The sequence below is a fragment of the Rhamphochromis longiceps genome, linkage group LG1 (genome assembly GCF_057381845.1).
Source record: "Rhamphochromis longiceps isolate RC_006_pf linkage group LG1, R_longiceps_female_GT1.1, whole genome shotgun sequence".
Classification (NCBI taxonomy): Eukaryota; Metazoa; Chordata; class Actinopteri; order Cichliformes; family Cichlidae; genus Rhamphochromis; species Rhamphochromis longiceps.
This window is the reverse complement of record NC_140557.1, coordinates 32,895,549-32,922,644: the sequence shown is the minus strand read 5'-3', so window position 1 is coordinate 32,922,644 and position 27,096 is coordinate 32,895,549. Positions and strand designations below refer to the sequence as shown.

The 27,096-nt window shown below is 39.7% G+C and overlaps 2 protein-coding genes across 4 annotated transcripts in view; both read right to left on the bottom strand.

The window, feature by feature from the left end:
- Positions 1-27,096, bottom strand: part of kcnq1.1 (potassium voltage-gated channel, KQT-like subfamily, member 1.1) — a 50,445-nt gene that overhangs the window by 11,612 nt on the left and 11,737 nt on the right. For 2 of the 3 annotated variants that reach the window (XM_085407467.1, XM_085407474.1), the window contains exons 3-10: positions 15,057-15,183; positions 14,389-14,467; positions 13,829-13,925; positions 8,465-8,605; positions 3,631-3,741; positions 3,075-3,170; positions 2,768-2,884; positions 1,545-1,683 (exon numbers count right to left, since the gene is read on the bottom strand). In XM_085407467.1, coding sequence (XP_085263593.1) covers positions 1,545-1,683; positions 2,768-2,884; positions 3,075-3,170; positions 3,631-3,741; positions 8,465-8,605; positions 13,829-13,925; positions 14,389-14,467; positions 15,057-15,183 — 907 coding nt within the window. The remainder of the gene's footprint in view (positions 1-1,544; positions 1,684-2,767; positions 2,885-3,074; positions 3,171-3,630; positions 3,742-8,464; positions 8,606-13,828; positions 13,926-14,388; positions 14,468-15,056; positions 15,184-27,096) is intronic. The other variant, XM_085407483.1, reaches the window with a different exon arrangement.
- Positions 17,817-22,238, bottom strand: LOC146679039 (uncharacterized). The gene is made up of 4 exons (XM_085412039.1): positions 21,248-22,238; positions 20,302-20,309; positions 19,162-19,305; positions 17,817-18,737 (listed from the first exon to the last, which is right to left on the bottom strand). Exons 1-4 carry the CDS (start codon positions 21,381-21,383, stop codon positions 18,504-18,506), a joined length of 522 nt encoding a protein of 173 aa, XP_085268165.1. The 5' UTR covers positions 21,384-22,238; the 3' UTR covers positions 17,817-18,503.

Below are 27,096 nucleotides of genomic sequence, written 5' to 3'. Positions count from 1 at the left end.
CACTGTTGTGTTGGTGGTGCTGCAGTCACCCATGTAAGCAGCTTTTCACATTACCAGATTGTGTTAAAGAAAGAGGTTATATAATGAGGGCCTGAAAAGAGTAGCATCCAATTAGATGTTTATATATTATGGATGTGCTAAAACTATCCATATTTATCTTCTTGAAAAAGTAAACAGATGATCCTCTCCTGTGTCTTGGTTGGTCAGTCTAGTAGATCAGGCTATCCATTAATGTCCTTCATACAGCAGTGAGAGGAGTAATAATGATGATCTTTTGAAAAGGTATAAAATAGGCTACTCGGTGAGCAGAACAACATTAGGGAATACACTCTGAGAGAAATGAATGAACATGGAAAATGAACTGACAGGGGGAAAAAAATGAAAGAGGCATTTTCAAAGATGATATTGAATTAGTCAGTATATGTTACTTCAGCAAAAGTTCCACAGCTTGTTTTTTGATGAGAACAGCTCAAATATTCTCAGCCCCAAAAGGCTGCAGCCCCCACTCTCCATGACAGGATGTTGTAAACCAGGAAGTTAGAAAGTGGGGCATATGATATTTTGGAAAAGTAACTCACATTCTGATTTGTTTGTATGTAGGCTTTAAAAGGCCACATAGTCCCTTGAATGAGAAAATCTGTGACTACACTGACCACAAGAATGGGAGCGTTAACATTAAAGGGTTTAAGGTGACTGCTGATTGCTAAAGTTGGCCACAATCTAATTGCATATTAAATTGTGTCTGTGCAATGCTATGCAGTGTGCATGCTCCACATGCTCCACAATACATTTAGTTCAATTTGACTAATGTTAGATGTGTTGAGTAGTTTCAAATGGCTCTTAAATACTAATGCAAGGACAGTGTTTCATTGTACTGTCTAGCTCGTGATTCAGGCTGTTTTCAGGAACATTTCTATCATTTATACATTAAAGTAAAATAATGTAAAAAAGTCATTCAGTGTCAGTGAAAAGGAAAAGGGAAAACTTTGACCTGCTGGTGGCACTACTCCTGAGCTATTAGAAAAGGTTTGATTTGAAGTATTTAAAGTGAACTCATCAAAGTAGTTGGAGTACACAACATAATCTTAAGTGACACTGACAGGATGCAGTATTGATTTGAATACCTTCTTTATTTGACTCCTAGTTCTTCATCATTGAATCAGCAGCACTGTTTGTTGTGCAGATTTTTACAAGTTCAGCAGAGGACCCTTGCAGTTCATACTCATCAATGCAACCTCACGTTATATTCCTGCAATGCGCTCATCTATTTTTAATGTTTGGACTTTGTCCTCTTCACCTGCTGTGGACAGCCTTATATCTGCAGTTTAAATTCAACATTCTCTATTTTCTGTATCATGAAAGAATTTTTGGTTTGACACCTGAGCAGCGCTAATGAAATCTTTACTCATTAAGTGATGCTGTGAGTATTGATTCTGATTTGAAGGAAAGAACAGGCACCACTCCATATATCTACACACTTGCAACAAACATCAGTCTGTTTTCTTCTAGAAACTGTTCTTCACTCTTTCAATAGGTTTTAGTACCTGTGCCAACAGTGCTGTAAACATCTGAACTCATCTCCCTCCCGCTGTCAAACACAGAGTCGAAGGTGATGCTCGGAACTGTGGGGGAAGTTGGACCATTATCCTTGTCACTGCTCTTCAACTTCTTCCTCAACTTCACCTGTTCGAGAAAATGCAAACAGCTCAATGAAGTGTTTGGCTGCAACTTGAGTGACACAAAAAGGTAACCGTGTTCACCATGTGGGAAAAACATTTGGAGTTACATTTTGATTTTGCAGCCAAAGTCTCAACTGTCAAACGGAATTAGATTTAGCAGCCAACAAACCTTCGTAAACATAAAGGCATATCAGTCGCCAAATTACGTGATGTAATGATCTTCATAATCTGCCTACCTTTCTCTACCGCCACTCTCTGTTTTAAAAAGTGTGGAGCTGTCAAGCATTTAAATAATTTATCATTTCTGTTGATGATAATTACATGGAAATACAGTAGGAGGATCAGAGTCACTGATACTGACTGCACATAAGCAACATTTAAAAACAGATGCATTAGTAGATGTATGGTTGGTTGCAAAGATGCTGAATAATCAATATCATTATTAAATTGCCTCTGGCTGTCTTACTTGCTGACTTTTTTCCCCTTGTCAGGCGTTTCTTGTTTGTTTTTATGTGTATCTTTTCAAAATCTGATATCCAGTCTTGTGATTCTGTTATGCTACAGTAATGGATGATTTTCTTAAATCTAACTAGTTGATTAAGCCTGTCTGATAGTAGAGAGTGAGTGAGGGGGTTGAAACCCAATCTGACATTAATTTATGAAATTATTTACAATAATTCTGTTTATTTGTTTCTATTATTTTTTTCTATTATTACTATTATTTGTTAGCCATTACTAGTCGGAAAAGACTGACCTCTCTCATAAGAACTATGGTGTTTCCAGTATTTTTGCATCGATATCAGATATCAGATTTGCATCATTGAGTGCAGTCTAAACATCAGAAACAAGTTGCAGTATAAAGCAACACAATGCAGCACAGCAGACTACAGCCTTGACAGTGAGCACATAATAACTGAAAAACAAAAACAGCCTACATAAACCTTCATGGAAACCTTTGTAAATTTAGGATTTACAGTATTGCAGGGGTGTTGCTTCAGACTACATTAGTTGCACTTTGCCTGTGTCTAATAAACGGGAAACCGGGTGTATGAAGCAGTTACAGAGAAATCTATAAAATGATTACTAACCGATTTCTTGGGCTTGGGGGTGGATAGAGAAGAGGCAGGGATGTTTGATCTTTTTCTCAAAAACATCTTGAATGTGGCAGAATCAAAGTTCTCCACCGCAAAACATCTCCACGATGTCTGGAGGGGCATAAAAATAGCAATACGTTGGTTGGACAGGACAAATTTCATGCCAACATGTCTGCCATATAAGAAAAGAAAGAAAAGGTTACATGAAAGGATGGTCTCCATAATAAGACTGTAGCTCTGAGACAGCATAATCCCCCGGCTGTACTGAGCTACTGTTGGGAGTATTTTCTTGGTCAAATACCTGAATGAGACAGGCAGCTGCAGGGATCTGTCGGTTGAAGTGTTTTTGTCTTTGCTTCTGCTGCACCTTCAGGGCGAAGCCTGAGCCCAAGATTCCCTGTGAAGAACAGCATAGCAGAGTTTTTTCTCATTATTCAGTTTTAACCACACACTTTCAGGCAGCTGCACGATCCGAAAGATAGAGAAAGAAGGAAGAAACAAAGAGAGATCCTTCATGATTCTATTCGGTTGAGAATAATTTATTTTTTCCCATTAACCTTCATAAACACGGAATTAGCAGATTTAAATGGGGAGATTAAGCGTTTTTATTTCTTGAACTAAACGTAAATAATTGGGGCTCTAAGTATTTGAGACATTTCATAAACCTTATTATGAATATTGAACCAAGGGTAATATAAAAAGTGATGAGGAAAACTATACTTGTCTAATCCAATTTTTCACCCAGTTTTACTGGGTTCACTGACTTACTATGTTTCTCAGCAAAGTCACTGCTGTTCTGTAATCCTCACGGCACAACTCAATGATATGGTTAGATGGAAATTTCTCACTGCACTTACTGCAGGCAGGGCAAAGAATGAAATGGCAAAGACTGAGAAACAGGAAGCAATAGTCTTTCCAATCCAGGTTTGTGGCACTTTGTCTCCATAGCCAATAGTTGTCACTGTGACCTAAAGGGAAAAAAAACACAGACAAGATAATGACGACAGTAGCATTTTATAATTAGCGTTCATCAAAATATACAGCTAGGGTATGTGTTTTTAATAAACCAAAGTATAGGACAGCTTAAATAATTACCTGAGGCACTAGATGAAAAGTTAAATGGGAACTACACACCTTCGGAGCGGGAGTCACAAGTTCGATTCCCACCCGGTATCCAGTAAAGGTCCTGGCTAGACCCCCCATGCTAAAAACCAAGTCCTGGAATGGCGCGACTATGTCTGCAGACTGTCTGCAGCTCGGACACAAGAATTTCACTACATGTTGTACTCTGTATAATTGTGTATGTGACAAATAAAGGTTGTTTGTTTGTTTTTGTTTGTTTGTATCACAAACTGCTTTGTGCTATGTTCTGTATTTATATTGGACACACAGCTGGATTTTGGGGTTCATATATTTTGCTTAAGGACACCACTGGTCCCCTGAGACATGGCCGCCATTACTACATATCATCATCACTGGTTGAAAAATCTGGGGATCATCAAAGTCAGTAGTACATCCGTGGTCCCTGCAGATAGGCTAGAGCAGTTGCTGATACCACACTCTTGAGTATCTGCTGACTCAAATACCAATTTGATACCGTCTTTTCCTCGCTCTTCAGTAACTAGGCTGCTAATAATACTTTTTTGGAAACACAGCTGAGCTCCAGATGTCTCTTGTGAAACTGCAATGCTCATATTCCAGTCATTTCAGTGGATAGTATTATAACTTGTATGCACTTTCTGGAGACTTATTATCACTGCATCCCTAATTCTAACCACTACCCTATCATTAAAGGGGACCTATTATGCTTTTCCTTATTTTCTATCACATATATACATAGTGTTATCAAGGCTGGAGTGCTAATATTTAACACTGCTAAAGTTTTAAAGAACAATGTGTAAAGTAACCCTAAAAAGCTTAGGCTACAAACTGCTATAAACACTCTAAACACTACCAATTAGAGTGGATAGCTCAGGCACACAGGCACCAGGGCAACACTTTCTAATCTAATCTAATAAATTCTAATCTTTCTAATCGACCGAGTTACTCATTGCACATCTATTTCCATGCATGTGCTCAGAGCTTACTTTAGCATTAGCATTAGCATTAACTTGATAGTTTGGGCTAATGACTTGGTACTGACAGGGGTTATTAGATTTGTACAGAAAATCATTAAAGTATCCAACACTGACTTGATCCAAAAACAGTAGTAGTCGTTTTAGAGTACAGACATTTTGCTAGTGTGGTTGCAAAAAAACAGTGAAAGTACTGCTAGCAAACAGTTTAAAAACTGTATCATCACATCCACAGCTGAACCCACAATTATCTATTGACTTTACTTGACCAAATACTTTCTCTGCTTTGAGTCTTTAGTGCATTAGACCCTTGATTTCCCAATCCTCCAACTACAACTCTGATCTTTTCACCTCTTGGACTCTTAATAACATCTTCATGTGCTGAAATACCCCAAACTGACTCTCAGCGTGTGTGACAGCAGACCCAAATCAGATTTAAAAAAAAAATAAATCATGGGATCTAATGTGTACAACAACAACTTTCATTTCATACTGAGACAAGTTATTGACTTTGCTGTGTATGTGTGAGAATGTGTGTGTGCGTGCATTTTTTAATATCAGAGTCCCTGAAGTTTCCATGAGGCCGAGTGGGTGGTGACTTATTGTCTGAAAATAAATTTTCATCCCGTGTTTTCTGCACTATTTGTTTTGCTGTTTGTATTAGCAGCCCACTGGATTTGCCCAAGGGGCTTCACACAACTCCTACTGTAACATCAGTAGTACAGATAAAACAGTCTATATTTGACCTTTCACTTGGTAAAAAGCAGCTTACAACAAGTCATGGTTTTCTGCAAAATCTTATTTGTGCCGGGATAGAAATGTCAAATCTCAGAATTCAGAAGACAATCATAATTGAATTGTTTCGGATCATTTCACTTTGACAGTTATTTCTAAGGATAATTTCACTAACATTTTACACGGGTTTCTGTTCTAGTTAAAGGGCGCTGGGCAGTTGCCCAGGACCCCAGGACACCTCAGGTAAGGACAAAATATTTTGTAATTAATTTTAAACATCTAAAGCACACCTTACTTTGAACAAATACTGGTCACTGTGCTCTCAACACCAGCTAGACAGACTGTTGAAAGGCTCTCTACTGGGGCCTGACTCTTGCTGATATAACCTGCCGGCTGCTGCTTTTGCAACCGTGCAGATTATTTGCTCACACGGCTTTGTGTATCAGACATGAGTAAACACGTTCTTTACGTTCTATGCAAACATTACAATTTCATCCTCATTGGGAAAAATCATAATCCGGACAGATAATACTACATGCCCAGATATGTCCTACAGCAGGCCTTTTATGTATCTTTCAGTGACATTGTGGAGTCGAACAAATGTTCTAAAGTGCTGCTGTATTTTAGCTAATTCACAGTTTTATGAGTGTCTATCTAAGTCTTTGGCAGATCTTCTTGTATTTGGGAAATATTATGACATTATATATAATATATATTACATTATAAGGAATACTTTATGTCCTTAATCCTATTCAGTTGTAAAACAGCTAAACTGCATCACTAAATTTGACATAGGGTTGAATATTGAACTGTACGGCATATAATGGGGCAAAGTGAACCATAAAGCAAAGCAGTGACATTCTCATATTAATGACTTCTGTTATAGTTTCTCAGTATAGAACTCATAGAGATAATGTTAGAATCATATAGGGATGTGAACACTCTGGTTATGTTTTATACCACAATCCCAAACATGATTAAAACTGGGATAACTCATAACACAGATCAGCGAAAAGATACTTATTCACAGGTGAATCTGGTAGGTCTCCCCCCCCCCACACACACACATGCACACACAGAGCTGGCTTGAATTAGGTCACAAGCACACTGAGTGTTTGCTTAGGGCTCCATGGACAGCAGAGGGCCCCCAAGAGCGCTTGAAATATTCCATAACATAGCTTCTCCAGTTTTTCTCCAAAAAGAAAGAAAGAAAGAAAAATGTCAGCAAATAACCTTAACATTAAGTTGATGTGCTTGCTTGTAGTGCAAATCCCTCTAGCCTGTCTGTCTTACTAACATAGCTGGACAGAGCATCTCTTGGTATGTCTGTGTGTTGCTTGTTAACCATTTCCATGGCTGGGTTCTTTGTCTTTGTGGCTGACTAAAGTGACAAGGCTTAGAAACTGCAATTCACACTTCACATGTGTTCATATGTGACCATATGGCTTCGTATGCACATTCGTGAAATGAAACATATGCTTTACAGCAGCAGCCTCTGCAAGGGCCAGTCCAGAAAATACAATGTAGGAGTATGATTGCACTCCACAAAAGCACCCTGAACTCGACAGTGATCATGTAAAAAAGGAAACTCTTTGCAAAGCCAGTGACTGACAATTACAATTGATTCAGTATTAGAATATAAATTCTCCTTAGCTGTGCATATGAAATGATAACAAAAACAACAAAACAAAAAGTCATTCGTGCAGCATTTCATTCTCATGTGTCATCTTGAGATTGTAAAGAATATACTGTGTGAAAAAAATCGTGTTTGTTTATCTCATACTTTTCTGTATAAGTATACTCAATTGTAGATGAACAGATTGAGCAAATTGTTTGCACTGTGCTGACAGGTGGGACTGTGTGGCAATCTCACACAGCGTGCATGGCTTATGGGTAAATTAGGAGGGCCCCCTTAGCAGAATTTTCCTCAGAGCCCCAGGCAAACTCTGCTCATGTTTCTGTCATTTTAGAGAACATTTCAACAACTTACTTTCATTTTCTGGAGACTTTCTTCAACCATCATAACTGCTTGCCAAATCCCAAGACTCAACAAAGAGACTATTATAATTTTCCTTTTTTTGTGTGTCATACACTATATTGCCAAAAGTATTCACTCACCCATCTAAATTATTGAATCTAGGTGTTCCAATCACTTGCACGGCCACAGGTGTATAAAATCAAGCAGCAAGACATACAGACTTCTTTTACAAACATTTGTGAGCGAGTGGGTCGCACTCAGGAGCTCAGTGATTTTCAGGATGTTACTGTAATAGTCATAGTCATGAAAATTCCTTGCTACTACAGTCAACAACAACAGCAACTGAGCCACAAAGTGGTAGGCCACGTAAAATCACAGAGCGAGGTCAGTGAACGCGCATAGTGCATAGAGGTCACCAACTTTCTGCAGGCAGTTACTACAGACCTTCTAAACTTCATGTGGACTTCGTTTAGCTCAAGAACGGAGCGTGGAGGGAGCTTCATGGAATGGGTTTCCATGGCTGAGCAGCTGCATCCATGCCTTAGTCTGAGCCTTAGCTTCTAAGTGTCGGATGCAGCGATGTAAAGCACACCACCACTGGAACCTAGAGCAGTGCAGATGTGTTCTCTGGAGTGATGAGTCTGTGCACTTGGCTCAAGTAGGTTTTGTTTTTTAAGAGTTGGGCTCAGCCCCTTAGCTCCAACTGTTAACAAATTTGTGGGAACGGGATGGCCCCTTCCTGTTTCAACATGACTGCTCGCCAGTCTCTCTCTCTCTCCATATATATGCTTTCACAGTTCATTTTTTCAATTGACATTATCATTTCCCTTTTTGTCCCAGGAGTCCCAAAAATGTGTGTACAATGATTTATGGCCATACACTATAAGTAATACAAATGCTTACCACTCCCCACCACAGGGCATCAGCATAGTTCCCAAAACCAGTGGTGCCACTGCTGTCAACAGCATCTTTCTCTGCCAGGTAGACAAAGTACGACGAGAAGATCAGGCTCAAAAAGCCAATGTATAAGGTTGTGATCAGCTCCTGAAATACACATGCACAAAGACATTACATATTTCAAACTCGGACATGTGACCATGTTAGAGAAAATATTAAGTAATATGAGGTGTGAATTTATGTATACTTTCTGGCAAAATGCATCAGCTAGCTTATCAGTCAGCTGCCTGTAGCTCGATGTGGCTGTGTTTGCTAATAACATGACATATGGATGTGAATATTCATGTAAGAGTGCTGGGTAAATATGATGATTAAATTTTTCCATTGGAGCATTTTGCTGCCTGTGCGGGCTTGTGTCATTCAATAACCAAAAGTGAATGCAAAGCTGTTCTTAATCATGCAACCTGTCATTTTGCCGCTAATTTTCGGCACCAGTTCTTTCAATCGAACATCTATTGGATGGGATCTTATTTGAAAACTGCCATCTGAAATTTGATTATGACGCTCTATCTCAACCAAAACTGTGCGACTCTATTCAGAATAAGTGGTTTTTTTTTTTTTGATCAAGTGAAAAGCCATTAAAATGCTCATGGTATTCTTGGCCAGAGCAAACACTAAAATGTCTTGAGTTTTAAAGGGGCCATAAGTGCTAATGAGTTTAAACTGAAAGTAAATTCAGTAATAATCAGTAATCACCGCAGGGGTGTTGATTGAATTCAGATGTGCGGTAAATCATCATAAATTACTTTGAAACCCAGACGTCTGATGTCTTCCAGTGTATTTATCATATATATAAAGCATCGTGTTGCAGATTCAATAAGCACTTTGCTCAGGAGGTCTACTTGGGTTTGGGGCTCTCATCCTGTCTGAGTGTAATTAGACTACTGCTTTGTGAAAAAGCTCTCTAAGTGCACTCACCTACTACGTGATTTTAAACTGGGTTTAACTACTCAAAGTGCCAGAGCGCTACCTGATAAGTGAAAATTTTATTCGTGTCTCAGCCCAAAACTGTCACTCTGAGATTGCGACACAGAGAAGCAGCAGCAGATGTAAGCATCCTAGCCTTACATTGCTCTAAACAAACGGTGCTTACAATCTCCCAGTAGTCCACATTTGCACCTGCATTTCCTCATTTCATCACACATTGTTTTTGGGAATGTTTCTGGGCATCAGACCTTTGCTAGTAAACACCTGACAGAGCCTCTATAACACCTTCAAGTCATCCGTACTGCTAGCAACTTGATTCTTGGAAATAACAGCTTTTAACGCATTCAGGTACATTTTCCTTGAGCTGCTACCTGAGGTTTAGTAGATGTGTTGCTGTCACTGTGACCTGGCAAACACATTCACGAGATGTGTGCCTCCCATCTGCCAGTATCAGCCAGGAGCAACTGTGCAAATTGTGTTTAGAGCCACAGGCACTAGAATGCCACTGTGTGTGTATGTAAATGCCGTTATAACACAAGGATTGGATACTGATTGGAGTGAATGAAACTCCATTGACTTTAAAAACTCCAGCTGTTAACACAGAGGGGGCTGCACTTTCATGCGTTTATGCGAGAGTCTAGCGGAGCAAAATATTCCTGCTCTGTATAACACCAAGAAACTCACAAAGGAACATATATTATATACAATACACCAGAGACCAGCTGGTTGATGGCAACTTGACCCCTACTGCACTGGCTGTTGTGAGAGTACACAATGTATTTCCCTCACGGCTGTTGGAGTTGTGTAGAGCCTTAGCAGAAGATATGAGAACTATACCAACAGTGGCTGCAGTGCGAGGTGAAACAAAAATAAAGCATGGATGTGATGAGTGTGGTTCTCATGGAACAGCTCCCTCTATGTTACACATGATGACTTCTGATGCCTGCAATCAGGACTGAATTTAGCCAGGCCTCTCCTAGAGTCAGTCTCACACTCATCCTCTCCTTTCAGAGTCTATTTAGGAACAGCCCAGCCAGTGTGTGAGTGGAATTGGGCAGTGAAACCCTTAAATGGTCTACATCAGTGAAGGCTTGTCACTCTCAGCTAGCAGGGTTTGGAAAATTGAGAAAACCTGAAATAAGTCCCACATGGTTTTGCATGCTGTAGGTGTATTCTATGCAAATTTGGGGGGTGGGGGAGTTACAAGATGATTAAAAGGATTAAGAAAGACAAAGAAAGCCACGATTTATAGTTAGGTCCACAGTGACACATTTTTTTGTAGTTTTCCCTCTGAACACCATCACACTGGACTTTAAATCAAACAATCAAGATGGGATTCAAGTGCAGTCTTTCAGCTTTAGTTCAGGGGGCATAACAAAACATTTGCATTAACTGTTTAGAAATTACTGTCATTTTTATACACAGTTTTCTATTTTCAGGGCTCAAAACTAATTGGTCAAATGAACATGGGTAATTTTAAATCTCGTGATTGTTTTCAGTACACGGATGAAAATCCTTTGAATGACGGCTTGAAGTCTAAAACCCATGAACATCACTAAATGCTGTTTCCTCCCTTGAGATGCCCTGTCGGGCCTTTACTGCAGCAGTCTTCAGTTCCTATTTGTTTGTGGATCTCTCTGCTTTCAGTTTTGCCTTCAGTAAGTGAAAAGCATGCTGTGTTCGGTCGAGATCAGGTGACTCACCTGTCAGTTGAATTTCTTTGTCTTGAGAAAGTTTTGCAGCTTTCTTTGGGTTGTTGTCTATTTGTAGTCTCACGTGCCATACAATCAATTTGCAGGATTTAGCTGAGTAGAGAACATTTGCAAGCGCTTCTTTCACCAGTTACATCATTGATAAACACTGACTTGGTTCCACTGACAGCCACACATGCCTGTGCAATATTACCTTCACCCATGTTTGACAGATGATGTGATATCTTTCAGATTTGTAATAAGCTTCTGAGCTGTTCACTTATTTCTCAATTTGTTTCTCTTGCCATCATTCTGATACCAGTTAATCTTAGTTTCATCTGTCCAAGGATTTATTTTTCCCCAGATCTTGTCAATTTCCTTTAGAAGTCTAATCTGACTTTCCTTTTTTGGATTGCAACCAGCAGTTTGCACTTTGTTAGAAACTTTTGATATAAAAATGTGCAGTCATGAAGGCATTTTGGCCAGATGTTGTGAAGGTGGAAAGAATACTGTGATCGTCTACTTTAGTCGTCTTCCGTTGTCGTCCTGGCACTTTGTTATTGCTGAGCTGGCCGATGCATTCATTCTTTTAAAGAATGCACCACTTTTGATCCTTGGATCTCTGAATGTTCCTTTTTTATTACTCCTGCACAAAGTAAACATTATTCTAATCACTCTAGCTGCTGGAGAAACTGTGGGGCCCAAGAAATAAAACACTTCCTTGTTTTGGTCTTGCCCATTGATCAACACTTTTTGGGTATCGATTCATTCTGAGTTACAGATTATTTTTAGTATGCAACTTCCTTTTAATTGGGATGAACTTTTGTTTGGATATTTATACTCAGTGAATGTAGATAAAATGTCCAAGCTGTTGTATGGTATTCTGAGTCTGGCTGCCCGTAAGACTATTACCAAGAAATGGCTTAGTGTGAAAATTCCATCACTAAATGACTGGTATGAGATTGTTTATGGGATGTTTAAAATGGAAAGAATTACCTTCATTAATAGACTCCAATATGACATATTTAGTGATATTTGGGATAAATGGAAACATTACATTTTGTCAAGGAGACCCGATTTTGTTTGAATCTCTGTAATTATGTATGCCATATTTTTGAACTGTTATGTGTATATATGTATATGTCAGTATGTATGTGTATAGGCAAATACATATGTATGTAGGTATGTGTATGTACGTGTGTGTGTGGTTATTATATATATATATATATATATATATATATATATATATATATATATATATATATATATATATATATATACACACACTAGATGGTTCACCCGTTTGTTTATTTTTGATTATTTGTTTATTTTGGTTTATTTGTGTTCATATAGGTTGTTTATTAAAAAATAAAATAGCAAAAGCCTCCAAAAAAAAAAAAAAAAAAAAAAAAAATAGGATCTCTGAATGTTCCAGTGGACAGCTGATTTCATCACTTGAAATCAAGTCCAGATCTTTCATCTGCATAATTTGCCATAGAATAATCAGGAAAATATCCTGACTTGACCATGAAACTGCTTGTCTGTTAGGAACTGTTTAGAAATATATATAATTCTGTATACTTGACTTTAATTGCTAGAAGGTTAATGCAACACTTTTGTTAAACCCTTGAAATAAACCAAAAACAATAACATCTTGATTGCATACATTTGAAAACAAACAAACAAACTATCCCATTGTCTCAGTCCCCCTAAGTAACTGTAGATGGACTGCATAAACTATGTTCATTATCTCTGTTAACCTTTTCTTGCTTTGTAAGAAATGTTACTTCCTCAAAATTAGTCAGATGCAGCACAACACTCTTGGGTTGAAGTTTTCACTGCAGATGGTATATTTGTGTGTATATTTGTTTTTATTCAATAGTAATTTAGCTGAGCTAACCATGAGAAGGTGAATATGACCTTTTAAAACAATCGGTTAATTAGGAGCACAGCATGCAACACAAAGGAGGTTTCTAAGGAAACAGAACTTAGCAGATTAACAAGAACTCATCCCCTAGCCATATCAGCTGTGATAGATACTGCAATCTCCTTCAATAACAAGTACATTCCAAACTTCACCATATTTTTTTTTTTACCTTCAAGCTAAAGTGCTTTCTACAGCCAGTCAGAAATCAGATTTGAAAATGCCCCAATATGTCCCTGTGCTGACATTCATAGCAGAGGTCAGTGGCTGATGATAACCAGCTTCAGCTGCAAGCAAAATCAGCCAAGGCCAATACAAGAAAGCATGGTAGGTGGTACTGGATGAGTAACATCCTTGATCCCCTGCTCATCACTCTCTCTTTTTATACTGACACTAAGGACAACTACTGTGACCACTGGGGCTAATCATGTCCACCTCTGTGTCTCAGCTGAATGATACCCTAGAGAAAGACATGGCCCTCTCCAGCAGATGAGCCTATATCCCAAAAACCCAAGCTATTACGCAGTGGCGCTTTTGTTGTGGTTCTCGGCTGAATACTCATTTAACTGTATGAGGTATTCCCATGTGAGGACCTTCTCTTTATACCGCATAGAAAGGAAAAATAAAACATGAAGAGGACAGACTATCCTTGGCATAATCCCCTGACAGAAAGCTGGCAGATAACTAATAATGCTCCGAAGCTCTGGTGGTGGTAATAGTTCTGGACGTAAAATCTAATTTGAAGCCTTTAAAGGAGTGATTGTGTACCTGCCGATGGATGAAGACAACTGAGCCCAGGAGACGCCACGTTCCTCCCTGTCGGTCAACGTGGAGCATACGCAGGATTTGCAGAAAGCGAATCCCTCTGGTCAATTAAAAAAAGGAAAAGGAAAAGAGAAAGTGTTTATATGCAGATATTATTCTGCACAGCAATTGAATGTTAATATTCATGTACACACAATAAGGCTAGAAATATTTGGATACCTAAAGCATGTGTGCATCTTTATCACATATATCATAAATGGTCTCCATTCCTATGTAAAGACTTTCGACGTTTACAAATGTTAGAGCAAACTCGTCTAATTTTCTCCCTTGCAGAGCAGTGAGCAATAGGCCTGGCTTGCAGTTCAGCGATTAATCCCAGAGGTGTAGTGCGTTCTTACAGTCATGGCTACAAACTTTCACCCCAAACTGATGAAATCATTCATTATGGATCTGGCTTTGTGCAGGGGCACATAGTTATGTTATCGAGGCCAGAGGTACAGAAAGCATCTTCATACTTATGGCCACAAAGTTTCTGCTTGTACATACTAGACACAGTCTCTTACCTTACAGCAGAGGTTGCAAAGACCTGGCCTTTGGAGCCCACTGACAGCACAATTATCGAAGCAACAACTACAATCAGATCTGCATTAATAGAGAATGAGGGGTCTTAAGCCTACATATGCCATAACCAATAACGTATATAATGTGAATAATTTTACACTCATGATTATGATGTTAATACAACAAGAAATGAAGAAGTGTTGTTCTCCATATGGGGGTGGGGTGGGACGGTGGGGGTCAAAGAAGAAAGTACAGAAAGTGTTATTTTAGGAAATTATCATCAGTTTTCATTTCAGAATGATTCTATTAATCAATTTAGCTTAGACAGGTTACAAACATTATTAATACTAATTTTCGTTGCAACATATTAAAAAAAACACCTGGAGGCATCAAATTTAAGAATAACAAGCTGAAGGTGGAAGAAATATTGCAGTGACAGTTTTAATTTCATGCTGAATTTGTCTTAAATATCTCATTTTGGGATAAAGCTCAGGGTATATTACAGATATTGTTTAAATTTTGTGCGTGGGTGGGGAGTGATACGTCTTTCAGCATGCATGTGTAAAGATATGTGTGTGTGTGTGTGTGTGTGTGTGTGTGTGTGTGTGTGTGTGTGTGTGTGTGTGTGTGTGTGTGTGTGTGTGTGTGTGCACGGGGGTTGTGTTGCTACCTATAACAGATATTGGCTTCCTGGCAAAGCGTAGTCGGCCCCAGATGCCAACATATTTACTGCGGCAGCCTGCTGACCAAAGGCGGACAAAATATTCCACACCGAAGAACACCACAAGGACAATCTCCTGTCAGACAAATGAGGGAGAGGGAGGGAGGCAGAAAAAAACAAACATCAGATGCTGCTGCAGGATGTTCGGTCCAAAAACGGCTGAACAGCTGCTTTGACTAAAACAATGTTTGTGTTACAAATAATATGGATAAAATTTTATTAATGACCAAGATAAACCTGATAACACTTCCAATTTGTCAAATATTCATTTTCATTCTGTGCATACTCCATTTGCTACTTCCTATTTGTATCACATCATTGATTTGAGTCAGCTGTTAAAATAATTTAATGTACCCGATAAAATAAGGTATGTGTGCTTTCTGACAGGTGGTTCAATAATCTTTATCTCTATTTAGTTGATTTTGAAACTGGATTTTGATTATTTTACGCATCCAAGTTATTAAATCTTGAAGAATATATATGTGAGCAATGTTACATAAAGTCTTTCTATCTCCGGAGAGAGTCGTATAAGATCTGATATATTTCAGAGTGACTTGAGTACTTGAGTCAGCATCAGCTGGGATTTGATGAAAATCTGGAGGTGTACAGTGAGAAAAAAAGTAGGTTATAAGACCTCTGTAGCCCACCCATTACTGCTGATTGTGGCAGCTTGAAGCTACATTAGCTGCTCACATGCAAATGTTACCCAAGGATTAAGGTGGTTTTAAAGAGGAAGGCAAACTATCTATTTTGATATTTTTCTTTTAATAGAACAAAAACTTAAACATTCTAGAAAAGATACTTGATTTTATCTGAAGTTCCACTCATTTTTCTGTACAGTGAAGCTACAGCCAGCAGCTTGTTAGCCTAGCTTAGTTGTCTACAATGACAGTGTAGAGGAGAGAAAACTCATAGCAGCTGGTAGCCCAGTGACAGTTTCTTAGGTTATACTGACTAATTAGCCAATGTGAAAGTTTCGTGAATATAATTTGCAGCTTGCCCCAAATAATTAAATCCAAGCATTGACACAGTTTCAGAGCTAGAAAAATAGCCAATGTGAAAATGCCTTAAAGTCATACTGTATCTGAACACTAACTGAAAACAGCTTTCTGACCGCACTACTGTATACACTTTCCTGTTGAGCTGATGTTCTCAGTCAGTGATTATGGGTGTTACAGAATAACAGGTTCAGTCTGTTTTGTAACTCTCAGTCATACTATGTTTTAAAATGGTGATTAGCTATAGTATGACACTGGCTCACTGGCTAAGGAATTTTCAGTTAGAAGTCCTATCCCACAGTCAGACCTGCGCCTCTTGTCACATTGTGTCAGAAAAATGTTTACTATTGCGTTCTCTTAAGCTAAGTTCCCTCTTTGTGATAATAGCAAAGCAGTTATAGTTTAATAACCCATTTAAAATGTATTATGGCTTAAAGTTATGCTTGTTTAGTGTCCTAGTACCTTTATGTGATAGGTAAGTCCAAATTTCTTTAAGATCTTTGAGTATTAGCCTGTCAATGCACCTTGCTAACCAAATTAGCAGCCAGTGCTACTCTTAGCCACATTTCCTTGTCAAATGTGGTTCACCCAGTTTAAAAAAATCAAGATGCTAAAACGGAAGTTGCAAACTTAAAGGCTTCAAAATGGTGGCGCAAAAAGCAGTGGGGCGTATAACAATGGTAACTTTTTACCATCTATTGTAGGAACTAATCTGGTCTAAAGCTAGCAAAGCCTAAAAGCAGCCTATCAACATATTTAAGATATACTTATCATTAAAAGCTACATTGCTTGTGTAACCCAGCGGTTCTCGGACTATGTGGACGGCACTGATGGGGCAACAATAAACTCCACGTCTCAGGATAGCAGCTGTCTGACAGTAAATCACTAACCTTTCCTTAGTTTTTTTTTTCCTTTTCTTTTTTTTTTGGATGAGCAAATTGTGTTTTAAGGGCGAAATCTCAGAGCTTTTGGAGCTGTTTTCATTATTTGAGCTAAAAATGTAAACCTTGTAAAATGAAAATTGGATTATTAATATGCTAAAGTGTGTTCCTGGAAGCTAATATGTAAAATGTTAAAGTATTTAATTTTGCAGCAAGGATTTCTACATCAAAAGCTCTGGTGTGAATCGTGGAGCTTGAGTTAAAAGTTTTCTTTACCTCGGGTACTGCAGAGCAATTTTTTTTAGTGTTTGTGTCTTGTGTCTGCACGTGACAACAGTGTTATAGACAGCTGATAGATGCACTGAAAAAAATAATCAGTGGGATAAACGTAAAAAAATTATTGTAATCGGTTGCACGAAATTAAGTTATGTTTGGTTAACCTTAGTTTTTTATGTTATACCTGCACACATTTTTCTGGTAACATGAACATGACTTTTTTATGTTGTTGTTATGTTTTTCATTCCGGTCAAATATTTATACAGTAGAAACCACTTGTTTATCAGACATGAACTTTTTGTGTTAATTGTACTGGACTACTATATGTTATATTGACAAGATTATTTTATGGTAAGCTTATTTTATTTTATAACAAATTTCTAATATATAATATATAATCTAATATATAATTGAGTGTTCAATAAATAAAACTAAATTAAGGCTGATCTTACTGTATGTACTGTACACTTTGTCTTCAATCAAAGAAATAAGCAAAACATTTTTGAACAATGACCTGTATTTTTGAAAATACTACACAGTTGTAACAACGGACTTTCAATTCAGGCTTCCAAAATATACATGAGTCATATTTGTACAATGCATCTCTTGAAAAACATTCCACAACATTCCTCAAAGTTATCTTCTGTAAGTTGAATTCAACATTGTGGGGCCTTATGACATCGCGCTTATGTAAAAAATAGTTTTTTAAATGTAAGAGCCATAAGGTAATATGGCAACAGGGGTGTAATTATTAAAATGACACAAAGAAGAGACTTAAAATAACATTATAACCCACAGGCACACAACCAAGAGACCTAAACTGATTAGTATTGGCTTGCTTCTATCACTAAACATCACAATCACTAATACTAGACGATGCAATCTGTTTGTAGTGGTGCACCTTGGGAAAAAAAATTGCAAACTGGTGAAATTGGTGCAAGGCACCATTTCCATTGAGAAAAATGGACATTCAAAGTTTTAATTTTTTTTAAAAGAGCCATGGCTTGAAAAGTGAAAACTGCAGTAATAAAGGCCCCGAGTTGAAAAGTGCCAGAAAAATAAGTTTCACTATGTACTGCAACTTTACTAGTGCTGGCTTAAAAGAAAGGATGGTACATATTCGAAGAGGTAAACATGTTGTTCCCACATCATAACTGGAAAACTGTTCAATCGTACAGTCTGGTCCTGAAAACCTGGGCCTTCTTTGAAAGGCTGTTCCTTTTGAGCTCCATAACCAGTTTCTATAATACCTCGAAGGTATACTTTTCCAGTGGGTAGGTGAGGTTCAAAGTGTACATTAGTCCAAACAGCATTGCAGCTGCTAGGGTATAGTTATCCAAATCCTGCCAGACTCTCTGGCCTTCAAGGACTATCCGGATGTCCTCAGGGCTGCTATTGACATCTCTTGACTTTATGATGTAAATTCCCATGGTTGTTTCCTTATTAGATCGTTGGATAATGGCTTCATCTGTGGCCTAGAAAATGCAGAATTCCAAAATTTAATTAAACAGAACACTGGTCAAAGAACATTATACCAAATCTTATTTTAATCTGTGTCACTATTCCAAAAAATGTTAACATTAACACATTAGGTGAACAAAAATGGATTCATTACAGCATGTGATTTGAGTCCTCAGAATGCTCAAAAAGGTAATGCATTTCTGAAGTGAAATCTCCATGCAAAGAAGCAGAATACTGTCAGAGCATAGAGAGGTGTTCAACTATGAACTCCACACATAGTTCTAATGCAGGTAAAAGAAGAAAAAAAAAACGCACCCATGGTAAATTGTGAAAATCCCAGGTGATTTTCAACATACTCCTGGCATAGAGTGACAAGCAGCATTTTGTTAAAATTATTATTTTCCCTAAAGTGTATACACAAATTAATTTTTTTCTTACCTGGGCCGTGGGCTCCAGAATGTTCTGAAGTCTTCTTCCTATTTGTCCTCCTCGCCTTTTGAAGACCTTTATTAGTTTGTCAGATAGCACATCTATCTGCGAGAGTAATCTGGACTGCAGTGGCATGGTGGTAATGCGCTTAAACTCTGCATTTATCTAAAAAGAGAAGTTGTCACATAAAAATGCTGTCAAAATCTCAAATCTCACAAGGTTACATCCACACAAAGTTGTTATTTTTTGTCATATTACTATTTATTAGCTATGGGTCCCATGTTGCTGAGCAGTTCCATAGTTGCCCTTACTTCCATACCACCCAAAGCCTGTTTGCAACCACAGCAGTTGCCTCCTTCTGGCCATTTTGCAGTTCTGCCAAATGACCCAGAAACTACATCTATTATTGTCATATACACATCAAGGTCTTTCATTAATACTTAGTTAAATTAGTTAATTTGACTTCTCCAGAAAATTTACCTTACAGAATGTGAGATAACATATGCAAATCTTCACTAGTAAATAAAATAATGTTATTAAAACCTTAACTGTAACACCTCTACGTAACAGCGCTAGAGAATTGTTCTGAAGCAACACCAATCTGCCCTTCAGCAGGGATAAGCACCATATATCGATACAGAAAAAATAAATTTAACATATTTCTATCGTCATTATTTTTATCTCTTTAAGCCCTCCTCTCAGTCTCTCTATAAATCAGTTAAAACAATTTGTTGGGTTTTTGTGTGTCTTTAACATGTTATCAGTACATTACATTCACTGCCCCAGAACATGAAATAAAGCCCCACGTCATGCACTTCCTCTCCTAATGAGTACTGCATAGGTGTCATGCCCTAAATAAACCGACTTTAGTGAAGACCCCCCCCCCCCAACACAGCCCACCCCATGGCAAACTAGCTTATTTAACTGTTTAACTAAAACATTTTAGGTACAACCAGTTAACTAAATGGACACGAGTTTGTTAGTCTGTATTCACTGAGAAAAAACAAGCGAATGTGACTGGGCACACACTGAAAAAAAGCTAATGCACATAATATTGTCCCGCAGCTTAAGCTAGCATTATCGTTAGTTAACTTAAGGAATGACTTGTTTTTTACATTATGTTGCTCAACAGCAATTCATGAGAAAAACTTCCCCATCTAATGGATGTTCTCTTCGTTTCCTCTCAAACATGTAGTTTTCAGTTTACCGCGACAAAGTAAAGCTCAGCACCAAACGTAAACTAAGCGAAGACAAAAAATGGCGGACCGCCACAGTGAATTTTCCCTCGCAGAACACACCCTGGGGGGTGGAGTTTCAACAGAAAACATAACTATTTTCTGTTATTTTGATATGACTGGTTTTAAAAGACTGAACATCCTTCTAAAACAAGTGAAAGGCGTGAGACTTAATTATGTTTAGACCAAAAAGATAAATGATTTATGTTGGATATATTTACTGTATTTTTACTAATTTAACAACGTCATCATTGCATTAGTCGCTTTATGCTATAGCATTACGCTTACATTAGCTTGAAGCTCAAGGTCGTCATTTTATTTACTTTCTTTTTCTGGGCTTACAAACAGGACACACAACATTTAGATAACCGTTACACTGAATCTTGGGTCTGTGTTGAGTCTTCCAGCTGCTGACTACAGAAGCTAGATTGACCTTTCAGCATGTTTATAGCGGCTGTGGCTATGTGCTGGTAATGTTACCGTGTGTGAGCAGTCACATTGGCAGCAGACATGTTTCAACAAACTAGTCATATCCCAGCCCTACATTAGCTTGTTTAATGGTTAAGACACTGCAGGTACCACCACTTACTACAGACACCGATGCAAGTTTGTAATAGTCTGTTAATTTAGACTGAAAGAATATACAAACAATATTAACTCACATTATATATGTTAATTACTAATTTGCTTATCGCATAATTTCGGTTACCATTAGCTAACTGGAGCCTAACATTAGCCTTTCATGGTTTTCGATAAACAGCCCACATACCTGTAAAATAACAACACCCCAGTAAAAGTCCACATATATAAAGGGTCTACACTCTTTCTCACTGGTGTGTTAGCTTTAAAATCTTATTTACCTTCAAGTGTAAAACTCCAGATGGTAGTAGATTTTCCAAAGCGAGAGACAAAAATGGCGGACAGTGCAGCCGATTTTTCCTTTCCAGGGGGCGGAGCTTGAGGATAAAACACGACTAACTTGTTTCTTTTCAACATGATTTGTTCTAAAAGAATGAATATTCTTAAAGAATATGTGAAAATTAAAAGACAAAAATATGTTTAGATGTGAAATTTAAATTAGTCATGCTGGATATATGAAGTAATTCTATGCAAATTCAACAACCACCCTATTGCATTTTTTTCAGTGTGCACAGAATACTGACAGTGGTTTTACTCTATTTCACTGACAGGTGACAACATGCCATCAGTCACAGAGTAGATAAGACGTGAGCTAAGACGATGTGGTTTTCGGAATTTAGAGAGAAAAATGATTTTGCAAACAATTATTAGTTAAGATTAGGAATTTATCGTTTTTTGTTTACAAGACCTTAAGGATGCGTCCTTTGGTCAGAAATCGAACCTAAACACAGCTGTCTGTTTTTTATTTAGAAGAAAACAATGCAGCACATTTTGACAAGGAAGCTATTTACAGAAGGGAAAATGGGGAAATGGGGGGGGGGGTGAACAAGCGAAAAAAAGGTGGCAAAGATCAATCCTCATTCTCATCCAGCTTCTCGTGCCTAGCCCCGCTGCTACGCTAGATCTCACTCCTCTCAAATCCCTCACCCCTACAAACCCACCCAACTCTGCTTCTTCCATCCTTTTTGTCTTATTATGAGAACCACAAGGGGGGTGACAACAAATCGAAAACACCTCCTGAAATCATTGTCTCCACGCTGAGGGTCCTTCCCTGAAGTCCTCAATGCAAGATTTCTTTTGACCGAGACAAATCACTGATTCTCATTCCTGCCTCGTTCCCTTATGTTAGACTCTCACTATATCAATCAATCAATCAATCAATCAATCTTTATTTATAAAGCACTTTTCATACAGAAAAAATGTAGCACAAAGTGCTTTACATAGTTAAAAGCAGCCCACCCCACCCTCCAACTCACTCCCCACACTCTCAATACACATATATCCCCCCACCCCCACCCACACACACATACACACACGCGCACACTTAAAGAGTAAAAATTGGGCTGGGCTCGCATGAGCCAAGTGAGGAAACATTATAACAGAGAGCCGTCTGCACCGGGAGCCGGTCACAGACCGCAGCCTCCGGGCTGGGCACACAGCAGGAGGGAGGCCAAGGAGCCCCCCAACCAGGCTGAGATCCCACCCTTTGGTGTCCACCCCCCCCCCCCCCCCCAAATCTATTTAATAGTAATCTACACTGAAGGATGAGTTACTGGTCTCCATTAGTGAAATTCCAGGTCAGCCAGCTTAGATTGCCTGAATTCCTTTGCACTTTGACAGACTCAAAAACAATGCAGCTATACTTTAAATAGGTCACGGTGCTCTGGATCCAAAAAGAAATAAACAAATTCTTTTGAGAATGTGAATCCTTTGGGCAAACCGCCAAGCATCTGGCCAAAAACACTACTACACAGTGCCAGCCAAAGCTCCATCTCCAAGTAAAGAACAGAGAGGTTTCTGTTAACCTTGAGCATACAGGAAGAAAGAAACAAGACAAAGGAGAGGCTTCAGTGGTGGGGGAGGAAAGAATGAAAGAGTAGCAGGGTCAGAGCAAATCTCTAAACTAGAAAGCACAAAGTACAAAACAGTCCCGCAGGATGGAAGAGATGAATGTTTGAGATTTTAGCAGCAAATATTAATTATTCATTATCTGTGTAGAAGAGAAGAATAAGAAGATTAAATATCTCCAGAGGGTGAACCTAAGGCAGAAAAACAGGTTGCAATAAAATGCATGTATATTTGATGATACCATAGTATTTATTAATAAAAGACTTTCAGACTTTTTTGGTTTCTTTTTTAAATTACAAGTCTGACTTTTAAACAGAAGAACACACAGCAGCCCTGTATATGAAGCAGAAAATAAACCTGTAGGATTTGAGATGTGCCGACTCATGACCCACCATGACTATTTTATCCCATTATCCTCAGGCCAAGGTGAACTTGTCACATGTGGCACGCTCCAGTCCTCCTCAAAATCCTTTTTATCCTTTCTTTAGGTTTTCTTTTATCCAAGCTTGAGTGACTCACTCATCACCCAGACAGCTCCTCTGTGCTCAGCTGCTGGTGTCTCGGGGTTAAGTTGATCTCATTTACTATTGATTTTAGAGGAGGCGCTTTTGCCCTCTTAGGCCAGCGGGACACACTGAAATTGTTTGTAGAAAAGTCACTTATATAGTATGAGCAAAACTGTCCCTAAAATGTTTTTTGTTGTTGTTTTTTTTGTAATGCAGCGGTCAGGGCCATCAATAAATGAAATAGATTGTTTTTTTTTTTAAACAGCACACACTGACATTTGGGGTTTCAAAACAAAAAAATGGTCAAAATGAAACATCTGTTTACTCTGACTGTCACGGTGTACAAGGTGGACTCACGCACTGGACTCCAGGGATTGATGCACACAAGAGAATTTATTAATGAGCAATGTCCAATGAGTGTATATACAAAAGGTGTGAGGCAGTGCTATCTACAAAAGGTGAGAGGGGCAGGGCTCCGGGGGAAATCCAGGTGAATACTCTTGTCTCTCTCCAAACATGAATCCACTCGGACACTCGTCACTCAGGGGACACCAGGGAAAACAGTCCAGAGGGTCTGCACACAAAGAAATGCTCGTTAGATCCCAAACACACAACTACATGGAAAAACACTTGCTAGACGCTCGACTTTCACTGACGCGATTCTCACAACGATCCAGCGAAGAACAGCTGTTGCTTCCTGGCTTAAATGCCATCCACACTGATGAGGCACAGGTGTTTCCTCCTCCGAGGGGGTGAACCCATAACGAGTTCCGCCCTGGGGGGGAGAGAATCAGCGACCAGCTGAACCTCCAGGCCGTGACAGTACCCCCCTCCCCCCCAACGGGAGCCTCCCCGCGACCCCCAGGCTTCTCAGGATGAGCGTCATGGAACGCCCGCACCATGTTCCTGTCCAGAAGGGCCGCACGTGGGATCCAAGACCGCTCCTCCATTCCGTAGCCCTCCCAATCCACAAGGTACTGCAAACCACGCCCCCTGCGCTTGACATCTATGATGCGCGAGATGGTGAAGGCCAGATGGCCATCGATGACCCGGGCGGGCCTGGAAGGAGGGCACAGGGGGCTGGAAAGACAGGGCTTCACTTGAGAGACGTGAAAAACATTGTGGATCCGCATGTTTCAGGGCAGCTTAAGATGGACCGACACCGGGTTCACCAGAGAGTCAATCACAAAGGGACCAATAAAGATAGGAGACAGTTTCTTAGACTCAGCTCTAAGCGGAATGAATCTGGTCGACAGCCAAACCTTTTGTCTGGGTGCATAAACTGGTGCCGGGGTCCCATGGCGGTCCGCCAGGCACTTGTTCTGCTCAGCCGTGCGGAGAAGGGCAGCCCGTGTGGTCCTCCAAGCGCGCCAACACCTTTGGATGTGCTGCTGGACAGAAGGTACGAAATGCTCACCCTCTACAGCGGCAAACAGAGGTGGTGGAAACCCAGAGACGCCTCAAAAGGGGACACTCTGGTGGCCGAGGAGGTGAGGCTATTGTGGGCGTACTCAATCCAAAGGAGCTGCTTGCTCCAGGTGGTCTGATGGGTGGAGGCCACGCATCGGAGGGCCGCCTCAAGCTCCTGATTGGCTCGCTCTGTTTGACCCTTAGTCTGCGGGTGAAAGCCAGAGGAAAGACTGACCTGAGCTCCCAGGGAGGAACAGAACTCCTTCCACACACGAGACGTGAATTGCGGACCCCTGTCTGAGATTATATCCACCGGAATTCCATGGAGACGGAAGACGTGGTTCATCAGGAGCTGGGCGGTTTCCAGGGCCGTGGGAAGCTTGGGAGGGGCAACAAAGTGAGCTGCTTTAGAAAAACGATCAATGATAGAATGACAGAGTTACCTGACGAAGGTGGCAATCCCGTGACGAAATCGACAGCGATGTGGGACCAGGGGCGGCTTGGCGTAGGCAGGGGCTGAAGGAGACCAGAGGTTGGCTGATTAACACCTCTCCAGGCTTCTTGAAGGGCACAAAGAGTAGTCCAGGAGGACCAGTTCCTGGGTCTGGTTCTGTTCGTTGGGCCCCCCTAATGGCTGGTTCAACCTCCTACGTCAGGGCCCCAATGACACACGAGGGGGGAATGATGGGAGAGTCTCGAGCAGTCTCCTCAGAGGCAGTGAATTGACGAGAGAGAGCGTCGGGTTTGGTGTTGCGGGAACCTGGCCTGTAGGTTATAGTAAACTGAAATCTTGTGAAATGCTTACAGTTTTCGCTCGTTGCTTGAACACTATAAACCCATGCTTAGACTAAAGTAACACAACTTGAAGCTTTTGTTACCATACCTCAAACACATGTACCCATACCTTAAACAAAAGTGCTGCTTTGCACTCTGGTTGCAATTATGCAACACACTTACTCCTTTATGCAACACACATGGTCCTGCATACTACACTCTATTTCATACATAAGACACTTCGTTCAAAAATGAAATTTCAGGGTGCCATTTGGAAAACACATGTATCCAAAATACAAAACACATCGGGTAATTGCAACCACTCAAATATACACCTGAAGGCACTTACTTGCAAAACTGAACACCAATTAGCCAACCACAAAAAGCCCTCAGTTTAGCCATTTCAAGAACTTTGCAAGCATGGATGGAGGGAGAGCAAGAGGAAGAGGAGGAGGAGGTCAAAGAGGCCATGCACGGACCCATATTTCTGATGATATAAGAGCAACTTTGGTGGACCATGTCATCAACCACGGCCTGACTATGAGGGAAGCTGGGCAGAGAGTCCACCCACATCTAAGCCGCTTCACAGTGGCATCTGTAATAAGAAAATTCCGACTAGAAAACAGGTCTGTCTTCATCTCACTGCCTTCTACTCTACTCAGATGGTTTTCATAGTACTGTTCTACAGTATATCACCATATCAAGTGTACAGGGTATTGCAGGGTGCTAATGCTCCTTTTGCAGCCAAAGTGGTAGTTTCTGTGAAACATACCATGATTACTTATATTGAAGTACAGTGTTGTACAGTGGATGATACAGTATATACAGTAAAGTACTGTAAGAAAAATAAGCAAACCGATGACAATATGTGGTTGTATTTCTCTAGAATGACTCGAAGACCTTCTGGGGGAGGACGCCAACGCCTGTTCACACAACGGCAGGAACTTGCTGTTGTGGACCTAGTGAGGGCAGACAATGCCATCCGTCTCCACCAGCTACGACGGAAAATACTTGCAGACAGGCGAGTGTTCAGCAACATAGACCATGTGAGCATCACCACCATCAGACGCATCTTGGGAAAACACAGCATCACCATGAAGCAGCTCTACAGAGTCCCATTTGAGAGGAACAGTGACGGGGTCAAAGGACTTCGAGCTGAATATGTACCAATATGCCTTCTGAATGAACAATGGAAATCAAAGACTGCAGTGCTTTATATAAAGTAGACTAGTGTGTTCCCCCTGCTCTGTAAGTGTTTGCATATGATGCAAGTATGTGTCATTTTGTCAACAGAGTTACATTTTGACAAAGGAATGTTAGGTTTTGATAGCAGAGTTTAGGTTTTGAGAGTAGAGTTTCAATTTGGTGCAGATGTGAATGGTATATTTCCCAGTGTTGTGTCATGTTTACTTGTGTTTAGGGTTTTGGCACAATGAGCAAAGTTTTGCAAAATGTGTTCAGGCAACGGGCAAAAACTGTAATGCCTGGTGGGCATTAAGCCGCTTCGCTGAACGGATATATTCCAAATTTTT

Excerpts from the sequence above, each read along its gene's own strand:
- LOC146679039 (XM_085412039.1), bottom strand. The coding sequence starts at position 21,383 with ATGTTGAAAAGAAACAAGTTAGTCGTGTTTTATCCTCAAGCTCCGCCC. Across the intron at positions 18,738-19,161 it reads TTCTGGAGCCCACGGCCCAG|GCCACAGATGAAGCCATTAT; the intron begins GTAAGAAAAAAA and ends TGCATTTTCTAG.